General features: G+C 46.2%; 1 protein-coding gene across 1 annotated transcript; it reads right to left on the bottom strand.

Moving 5' to 3' along the window:
- Window positions 1–1,859: 1,859 nt before the first annotated feature.
- On the bottom strand, window positions 1,860–10,242 carry trim101 (tripartite motif containing 101; the record flags this gene model as incomplete). The annotated part of the gene is made up of 11 exons (XM_083676021.1): window positions 1,860–1,982; window positions 3,516–3,566; window positions 4,009–4,512; window positions 4,816–5,354; window positions 5,607–5,731; window positions 5,992–6,014; window positions 6,378–6,611; window positions 6,723–6,818; window positions 6,984–7,158; window positions 7,461–7,624; window positions 10,075–10,242. The coding sequence occupies 11 exons, from the start codon at window positions 10,240–10,242 to the stop codon at window positions 1,860–1,862; spliced, it is 2,202 nt and encodes a 733-aa protein (XP_083532147.1).
- Between the last annotated feature and the right edge of the window lie 775 nt (window positions 10,243–11,017).

Genomic DNA, 11,017 nt, shown 5'->3' with positions numbered 1-11,017 from the left:
TGTTTTATTCACAGAAACCCCGCAAGAAGAAGGTGGTCCCTCCTGGCCCTGATGGTAAGAGACCATTTACAGTATCTGTTCAAAATGTCTTCACTACTTAGCCTTCTTTTCCACCACTTTCTCCATATTACACAAAATACTAACAGCATAGGATGGAGACGTGGTTATGATGTCATATCCTGTTCTCTGTAACCTCTTCAGACACTGTTGATACCGCCTGCAGCACCAAGAAGCCCAAGCAGGCCCTACTGGAGCGCATCTCCTCAGCCCTCTCCAGTTTGTTGTGCTTTGGGTGCAAGAAGAGGACCCACTGACTTCTGAGAAAGAGACTTAAAAACAATTACAGCACCCACACACTCAACATACATTCCAACTCATACATGACTCAAACTCTTTTTCATCCGATAAAAAAAAAGAAGAAAGAAAAATGATTAACCCACCCTCCCTCCTGCCCTATGGCCCATACATACAACTTGACCTTCCATTCCACCCCATCAGTCATTTCTCCCCCCTTAATGCCACTTACCCTCCACAAAACCCCATCTCCCCAGTCACCCCCCATCCCCTACAGAAATGCTCTCGTCAAATGCTACTTTGAAATGCAGCACTGCATAGCTCTTTATGCTTTTATTTCATGGTGAACACACACCTCCACACACAAACAAACAAACAAACACACACACACACACACACATCCCTTGTGATACAGCAAAGCTTCAATAAATGTAACTATTTTGGAGGAGTGACATTTACCCTCTTTGTATAGCCATCTTTTTTTCCCACGTTGAGTGTTGTGCAACGTACATTTCACTGCTGTCATTTCACATGGTTCTTCCTCAATGATCAAATAGATTGCTATTTTACACATTTTACACAGAACGTGCTCAGTATTCACTCTAGAACGCGAGTGAGCCAAAAGTTACCAAGACGAGAAGCACATGGGAATGCATCTCAGCCCTCAGCCAGCAACTAATGCCAGCAACAGAGAAATACAGACACAGCACATTATTCAGCTGATAAAACAATACCTGCTCGAAGTCGCTTTTCTTGAACCAAGGCTAAAGCATATATAGATAAACTGCAGTAACCTTGATGAGTAGCCTACGTCGTAAATAGGTTCAACTTCAATTTTGTGCGATGAGTACGATGTACTCTTTGCGCTGGTCAGCAAAGGAGCGCCTGGAGATAGTTTCGAGAGGCACTTTTCTTGATGTATTACTGACAGAGACCCTTGAGGAAAAGATCCCCATAAAATCCCCAAGCTACATCTCTTTAGATGTCGTGACAACGTAAAATCGATCCATGTGTGCTGTCTGGGGAGTTTCAAGTGGATTCCGAGTATTTCTTTGAGGTGACACTGAGCAATGAAAGTGCAACTTTATTGCAAGCAACTAAAACTACGTCCAAGATTCTTTGTATAACCCAGGTTTAAGGCATTGTAAAGATGGGGTCTATTTGGAAACACTATTTTACTTTTTGTATTTTATTTATTCATTAGATACATTCAAGAACAATTAGGAACACAAATCTTTCATGCACCTGCTGAACTACAAAACCAGTATTATGCTATAAAACTGTTTTTAGAGATAACATTGACTTGGAAAACTCATTCATCACATAACAATCAATGAAGTAAAAAATAAATCCTTAAGACCTAGTTAATCACAAACATCCTCAACATTTCAATCCAACTCATACTGTACATTGTTTTATGAGCACAAACCCAATTGACAGCACCACATTTTAGATGTGCAAAATAGTCAGTGAAAATCCATTGAGTGAGTGTGTGTGGTTGTCTGTGTGTTCCTGCCTTCCCTTGGCACGTTGAGACAGACCTCCTGTTTAGCAGGTGTCGTCAGTCACTTCTTCTTCTTGGAGAGAGCGTTGAGCCAGGAGAAGTAGAAGCTGAGACGAGGGGACTCGTTGATGATGCCTGGTGGGGAGGAGAGACCAGCCTGAGTGGGGCTCCCAGCAGATCCAGTCTGGAATGAGAAAGGGAGAGGGAGAGATTGGCAGATGGCTTCCAATACACGGTGACACAGATAAAGAGGTAGGATTAAGACCTATAGCCAACTGAACATGTTTACGTTCGCATATTCACACCATTTAGTAGCCACACAAAATGTCTTGATGGTGACTGCAAGCCTTTTTCATGCAAGAAGCATTGTATGACTTGGCATGGAAAAGCAAAAGTAATGTTAACCTCGAAGAGCAGAACACCCTCAACCTTCCCTCACTATTCACAAGTCAAAGTAGGCCTACTGTACTTCTGACCACAAACTTTCAGTTGATTAAGTGGGTCAAGATAGTAGTGGGGTTGAACATAAGGGAAACACAGATATGAGCTAGCAGCACCAACTCAACTGTTGAAAAAACGACTGTCTCCTTGCTCCATGATACATGGTGACATCTCAGTCAGTCATTACTAGGTAAAATCTTTGTTAACCTAGGTATACCTTTTATTTACATACATGTGAAACACAATTTGTACTGTATGCAATATTATATTATAATAATATGATTGGGTTTTGGTGAGATTAGAAGTCTATTCCAAGGCAAGCTCACTGCCTTACGTTGCTGTCACCCACCTGACTCCCTGTCTGTCTTATGACTCTACATGTCCAGCCACCAGGGGGCAGTAGAGCTGGGGGGAAAGTTAGTGTCAATGCTCTGCTCCGTCCCTCTCCCGTCCTGAGGTCCCACCGTAGGGGAAAGACCCTAGAGGAGGAGGGAGGGAACAGAGATTGATAACCAAGCTGTTTCGAACCCGGGTCTCCCACATGGAATACCCAAACGTCTACCATAAGGCCAAGAGGACATCCTCAAGGTCTGAGGGCAACACTTGAATTTACATGTCTTAGGCAGGGCTACCTCGTCATATGTACGTGATTCCAAACCACCTCCACTACAGTAGCTTCTAACAATATTGATCCTCTAACTAAAGACTCATTCTCCTCTTCTCACAGAAGGAATTCTGCTTGTTGATGAAGTCAGGTCTCAAGCTGATGAAATATTTGATAACCCTCTCTGTTCTCTCTACTACTCCCCCACTCCTCCACTTTCTCACTGTTCCCCCTCTGACTGTGGACACACAGTTCTCCAGGTCAATCGTCATGAACTCAACACCACAAGCCATCTATGTTTGACTCAAACAGGCACTAACATGCCAGTTTCCCAACTAGTCACTCATTCTCATTTTCACACTTCAAGGTTATGGCATGGATTGCATGTCTATTTCCCAGTAGGTCTATATGATACAGCAGCTAGTCGTGATCATTAACACTACTGGAGAAATTCAGAGGAAGAAATGCCCCACTGACAACATACCATGGCTCATGCCAACAAATAAACACATCATCGTAAATGGGAGTTAGTAGTAAGAGTAATGACATGACATTCAAAGGAACCCTCCAGCCCCTTCCGTGCTTCACGAGACCAGTACCTTCGTTTTCAAACACACTTCCATCCTTCCTGCTGTGCTATATACATATGATGCACCCGATGTATGACCACACCCTCTGGAGGATGACCACCAGTGCCAGGATGTAAAAGAAGAGGGTGACAGCCTGGAGAGAGATGGCAGTGATGGGAAAAGAACATGTAATGGAGAACAGGCTGATAATGACAAAGGTCATGTGAGATATGGAAGGACCACTCATTAGTGTCCAGACAAGATACCTCAACGTCACAAACCAGAGTGATCTATATATATATCTGAGGTGACCAAGTGGTCAACAAACTCTATGGCATATAGGTAAATAAGATACAATCTACACTATGAGGCACTTGTAAAGACTCTGTTAAGAAGGTCCTTCCTTTTGACAAGAACACAGAGCAGAAGATGACAGAGGCGAGGCAGTGACGGCCATGATGCAGGAGTGACTGGGTGAGGAAGACGAGGAGGAGGAAGAGCAGCAGCAGCTGCAGCAGTGGTGGAGATGGTGCTGGTGGAGCTGGTGGTTGGAGATGATGGTGTCTATGGTGATGACCAGACTGGACCAAACTGACCTGCAGTGGTGTGGAGGTCATAGAGGTCACACTGCCCCCACTGCCAGCAGCTCTCTCCCCCAGCCCAGGTGTGCCCTCCCCAGCCGGGGGCACAAACCCATGGGGGCCCACCACCATGGACCCAGTCCCAGTCGACTCCCATGTTAACTCTCTGGCTTGGTCATCGGGGGGCATGGGGATATAGCTGTTATCCATCCAGACAGACATGGGCATGTGTGAGGGTAAGGGTTGGGGCTGGGGCAGAGACAGAGCCTGGGGTTGGGCCTCCCTGGCTGGTTGGGGGGTGCTCTCTGGCACGTCCAGAGGCTCAATGTTGGATGTAGCCAGGCTGCTGGGGGGGCTAACCACCTGCCAGCTGCTGGATTTGTACCAGCTGGGGTAGAGGAGCCTGGTGTCTTCACTGATGTCTGCCAGCAGGCCCTCCTGGATGTCACAGTCACCTGCTGCATCATGGCCCTCCTGCCACAGCTCTGTCTCTGCCTCTGCCTCGGGCCCTGGATCGTCCTTTTGTGATGGAGGGAGAGATGGGGCATTCACAAAAGGACTGCAAGAGAGCTACAGTACAGTACAAAGGTGATACTTTGGAAGCTGTCAACCTGCCATTCACCTCTCATTGTCTCCCAGAACACAATGTGGAGAAGAGAGAAATTATTAAACCAACAACAACAACATCATCTTTCAACATCTTTGTTGTTATATTTCGGTGAATAAATAAATCACTTATTGTATTGTCAAGGGATCTAGGGATTTCCAGGAGGAGAAATGTGAAAGAATGTGGGAAATAATGTGATTCATAGCTGTGTTTACCTGCTGTGTGTCGAACCCCTCTTGGTCACATAAGACTTCTTTCGTGGGGTCAGCATAGCTCTCTGCCTGGCTCCGGACATCCTCTGTCAGCTCTGCTCCCTGGTCCTTAATTCCCCAGCCTTCCGGCTTTGGCTCCACCACAGGCTCTGGGGCTGATACCAGAATGGGTACTGGTGCCGCCACTGGAGCTGCCACTGGTACCGGCATCGCCAGATGTTCTAGAACAGACTCTGGTTCCAGAATCAGACTGGACACTGGAGCTGCCACTGGTACCGGCATCGCCAGATGTTCTAGAACAGACTCTGGTTCCAGAATCAGACTGGACACTGGAGCTGCCACTGGTACCGGCATCGCCAGATGTTCTAGAACAGACTCTGGTTCCAGAATCAGACTGGACACTGATGCTGCCACTGGTGCTGGTGCCGCCTGATATTCTAAAATAGGCTCTGGTTCCAGTTCTAGATCTGGTTCACATTCTGGTTCTGGCTCTGGATCGGATTCCGGCTCAGGTTCTGGATCCTCTGGAACCTCCTCCACCACTGCAGAGAACAGCGATAATAAAACATATGTTTGACTCTGTGTGTCTTATTTTTTCACTGATAAGGCTATATGTTAGCTCTCTATAGATGTTAATAGGAGCCAGAACTGTATAGAAACCGTCCATATGTGATATTGTTGTCTAAACTGCTAGGCGAGCCAATACGTATCTCTAGATCACAATATTATTAATTCATGAGATATAGTAAAAGATAACACAACACAACACAACCGTCAGAGAACATACACAGTACCTTTGATAAAGTCTAGCTGGTAGAGGGCCCTCTCCTCTGCGTTGAAGTTGACCTTGTAATGGTCCATATTCTCATAGCCAGGCTCTAGGGTCTCCACTGTGGAGGAGCCAGTGGCCTCGATGACCCTGAAAGGAAGGAGGGAGGGAGGGAGACGGTTTATGAGGGGATGAGAGGAAGAGGATAAAGAAATTGGAACAATCACACAGAAGTCACACAGTCACACAGTCATTGAGATAGACACAAATAAGAAAGTCAAGATGAGAAACAGGGGCCCTAGTTGCTGTGGAATAAAGAGCACATGGCATAAACAAACACTTTTGAGCTTAGTCCACTGAATAGTAGACCTTTAGTCATTCAGATTTAAAGTGAGAAGGGGGGTACTCACTTCTCAATCATTCCTTTTGCACTCTGTGAAAAGTGGAGAAAGAGAGAAACTTTGTCATCCATTCACATTTTCCACTATACAACATGTTTTTCTGTCTATTGATGTTTATTCCATATTATGTTTCTCATTATATTATTAATATAATGTTTTTTTTTTTTTTTTAAATAATAAGGGCATTTAATGCTTTATTGGGATAGAGATAGTAGAGATTGACAGGAAGGATGGGTGAGAGAGAGGAGGGATGACATGCAGGATATGTCGATGGCCGGAATCGAACCAGGGACCTTGCGATGATATGGTATGCGCCTTAGTGTGCTACGCCACTGAACGCCCCTTATTAATATAATGTTTATGACATGTTTTGTATATGTTTATCTGTAGTTTACCTGTAGGAAGGCAGCCTGCTCTGGCTCCACTATGGTGTGCAGTGCCGCCTCCACCAGTTTGGTGCTAACCTCTACGCTCTCCCCATAGGACCGCACTAGTGAACGGGCGTGGCCTGTCTTCTCTTCCTGCTCATAGGTGATTCGCTGAGTCATGATCTTGCGTCGTTCCTCTAAGATGGCGTACATACGGTCAAATTTCTCAACCAGAGTCTGTTTCTGACTTTTGCTGTTATGCTGTAGGGACGGAGGAAATCACTCAAGCACACTAAACACTCAACGTTCTATAAGGTTGCAGTGTAAATGTTGATGACAACACACTAGAATAGATAGAGAACAGACACTGACCTCAACATTGCTGCAGGTCTCCTCGAGCTCATTGATGAATGCTTGGACACGGTCATTGGCTGCCACCAACAAGTCAATCCCATCGCTGAGTTCAGCCTGTTGGGAGGAGGACAAGTTAAGGGTTAAAGAAGTCCTGTGTAGCTAGAGTCAGTCAATAGATGTTTAATGTTGTCATAGTATCCTCCTACATCCATAGGCCAATCATCACTTGACTACATCCATCACCCACCCCCCTCCCTCCCAAGCCCCTACCTCACCCACCTTCTGCTGCTGGTAGATCTCTGGCAGCGGTGCCACCTGGCAGGACTTGTGGGCCCCGAACACCTTGCAGAGGGAGCAGGTGGGCACCTGGCAGCTGAGGCAGTAGATGTTCACCATCTCGTCTTCATGCTCCTCACAGGTCAGCTTGCCCGTGGGCTTGGGAGGAGGGCGTGAGCTGCAGCCACACGCAAGAGTGGGATGCAGATGAATAACATGTGTTAGAAAAGCGTCGATGTTATCTGAGCTAAGTGCATGAAATGTACCAGATGTTATCTATTGATTTTAATCTATTTTTTTAAACCACCACCACAGACAGAATGTTGTTTATGTTCACTTTTTGGGTGTAACATCTCATTCATTGATGATATAGAGATTGTGTTCACTGCTTAGACACATACACTGTTAAAAGAAACAACCCTGTCAGTCTACTCTCTTTCATGTGCTCCTAACTACTTCTTACTGTATGCCTTCTCTCACCTTGTGGACTCCTGCTTGTACACGTCAATAATATTCTCTACCAGCAGGTTGCGCTGTAGACCATAGACCCCGTGGCGATCCAGTGTCACTTCCTGTCGACAGGAGGGACAGCGGAATCGGCCCCCGGCACCCACCAAGTTGCTCCGCGCCTGAAACAGAGAAGGCTACACACCTTTACTCAGAATGCAGTCCATAAACACACAGCACTGGAAAACACCAACTGATCTTCCCTCTGAGCAACCAGTACTAAGGGAATAGTCTAGATTATAAGATTATACAGACAGCTGCTCTTCTGGTTTTTGAGTATTATAAGTAATTTGATGCCACAGATCTAGACTAATCCATCTGACTCTCCCTTGATGGGGTGATCTAGCCCACTGATTTAGTCAGTTGCTAGGGATAGAGTCCTAACTCAGGCAGAAACCCCCTAACCGCATACCTCTAACCCCCCACACCCCCTATTACTCTCTACACACACACACACACATACCCCCCTGTCTCTGTAGCCTTCTCTCCTTTTCCCAGGAGCAGTTTATAAATGCAGTAAGAACCAGTGGTCTTTTGTAAACAAGCATGGGCGTCAGAGGTACAGTGTACTTTACAGAAGGAACCTTGAGCGCTCGCAGTTGCTCTTCCTTCCTTCCCATAGGAGAGAAGGAGGGATAGAACATCAGAGAGAGTGAAAGAGAAATGGAGGAGAGCGTCCTGAAATAGTTCTCTTTAATAAGCCTCAGCTGCTTCTGGGCCTGACGGGGGATCAGGGTCCTAACAGGGCTGACTGACATGGCTGGCGAGGGGAGCTGAACACAATCAGATGGAGACAGACAGAAAAACACACACACGCACTCACTCACGTGCACATGCACACACACAGGTACACAGGCACGCACGCACACACGCGCACACACACACACACACACACACACACGTTTGGCTAGCCACTAGACTACATATCTTCTATGTTGCCACTGTCACTAAGGCATAGCTATGGGGTCAGAGGTTATGAGCATGGCCACTCTATAGAATTTGTGTGTATTGGGCTTCAAGATATCAATAGAAAAACATGGTAGACAGGGGCTGGATATCACTGGGTTCTCTCCAGGGATTAGAGTAGCTGATCACATTGAAACCTTGATCTCTCTCCCACTCTCTTTCCCATCTCTGACCTTTCCAAGGCCCCTGTTTTTAAAGAGGTGTAGTAAATGAATTGAATGTGTCTGTGAGGTTGTGTGTGTCATGTGTGTTTATGGGTCTTGGTCTGGGTGAGAGGGATTGGCAGTTTCATTTTGGATATACTGTACATGAATACTGCAACCCATTGTTGCCTTCAGATCACAAGCAGAAAGACAAGCAGAAAAACAAGCAGAAAGACAGAAATAGGCCCCATTCACACAGCTGACAGTGAAGATCTGAGTGGCTTCACCTTGACTCGGGCTGGGGTCTTTGTCTGTTTATCTATTGTGTGTGTGTGTGTGTTTCTGCGAGTGTGTGGGCATACAAGTGTATGTATGTATGTATGTGTGTGTGTGTGTGTGTGTGTGTGTGTGTGTGTGTGTGTGTGTGTGTGTGTGTGTGAGTGGGGGCCTAACCAAACAAAAGCAATCCATGTAGGCATGGTCTTATGCATAGAGCTCTCGGGATGTCTACACCATGGCCCAGTTTAGCTATCGATAATCCACACACACCCCTGTTTGGGATCTGAGCGCTGCAGTGTGTGGTCTTGTGTCGACCTGAATATGAACATGTGCATGAAACATGAACATGAACATGAAAATGTGCAGAAACATTATGTGTGAAACATTATATTGACATACAGATACCATTCCTCATTCTATTCCATGCGTTACAATGAGCCCGTCCTCCGATTTCTACCTCCACCAGCCTCCACTGATGTGTATATACAGTATATATGGGCTGATAGAATGTTTGATACAGAAAAAGGATGATCAGGGGTTAAATTGGAGTCGGGGGGGGGGGGGGGGGGGTGACATTGTTTTGATAATCTAGTGAGACATGTCTAGATAATAGTGAGATAATCCTCAATTGTCCGGTTATTTTGAGATTTGTATGTGTGTCTATGTCCAGTAATTATGTATATAAGAGGGTTTGAGGCAGGCTGAGAGAGGGGCCTCTTTTCTCTGAATCCTGTGTGTAATCCTCCTGATCCCATGGCTTGTGCCAGCTACAGTACTGCACAGTCATAATAACCTCTAGTACACACACCGAAAAAACTATTCACAGACTCATAACCTACGACCCTGAAAACACAGGATGAGATGCTGTATATCTAGCCATTAATTGATATCAAGCAAGGATGACACATCCTTAAAGAAAACGAGTTTTAGTGTATGCAACCAATCTACTGGTCATGTATCAGCTCAGAGCTCAGAAATAGCAGGATATCATGTAATTATATGTTAACACATACAGACGTGTCTCCTCTCAATTACATGTTCTATTTAGAGACCTTCAGAGCGGAGGTAGTGTGGGTAAGGTTCAAGACTGGTTCGTCATCGTGAGAGACATTTATAAAGTCTCTTTCAAAATGTGTATAGGGAAACTTGTCATCAAAAAGCATGTTGCAGTTCTTGATACACTCCACGTTGGCTCTCACCTGGTAGAGGTCGTTGGCACACTTCCGACAGAGGTTGTGTTGGCAGGGCAGGATGACCACGGGCTTGGTGAACACCTCCAGGCAGATGGGGCAGATGAGCTGCCTCTCCAGGCTGTCCAGAGCCTGCTGCTCCTTGTGTAAGGAGCCCAGCTCCAAGGGAAGAGACATGGCTGCCTGTTCTGTGTCCACCTGCTTTACACACTTGTGTGTCTGTTTGTCTCGCTACCTGTCTGTCTGTCTTGTCTGCTTGCCAGTCTGTCTGTCTATCTGTCCACTTATCTGTCTGCTTGCCGACTTCCCTGTCTGTCTTTCGGTCTCTCCGCCAATTTGCCTGCCTGTCTGTCTGTCTATCGCTGTCTAACTGCCTTTCTTTCTGTTGCTCTACCTGTCTGTCTGTCTGTCTGTTTGTGTGTCCAACACACACAGGAAATCGATGATCCAACAGCAGGGAGCACGCCACCACACATTGAGCAATTCTGAGACGACGCCTCCTCCCAGGGACTCCGTCAGGAGTCTCTACAATATCTTTCTCTCTCTCTCTCTCTCTTCTTCTATCCTTCCTCTTTAACCTCCCACCCTCACTCCTCACTCAACACAAACCATTCTTCTTTCGCCCTCTCTCCAGCTATAGTACAGCCCTGTCCAGTTGGTCTGTCCACAACTCCCCATGCACTGCTGTCTGTTTGTCTGTGTGTGTGTGTGTGTGTGTGTGTGTTCAGAGGTGGGGGTGTCACATTACATGCATGCTTTCATCGGCAGCTCCCTCACAGGTCAGACCATATCGGGCAGTGGTTGGTATGCAGGCAGGGCCGTGATCTTTCTATAGTTACCTCCCTATCATTCATGTCTACAGAGACCGGCTGGGCAAGACTGAGCCGGCACTGTCCAGTAGGGCCTCAGCTATCTCAGTGTGTGTGTGTGTGTGTAATTATTATCAAAAGTG

Source organism: Argentina silus (assembly GCF_951799395.1).
Source record: "Argentina silus genome assembly, chromosome: 8".
Lineage (NCBI taxonomy): Eukaryota > Metazoa > Chordata > Actinopteri > Argentiniformes > Argentinidae > Argentina > Argentina silus.
The sequence above is the reverse complement of the archived record's forward strand: the minus strand, read 5'-3'. Positions and strand labels throughout refer to the sequence as shown.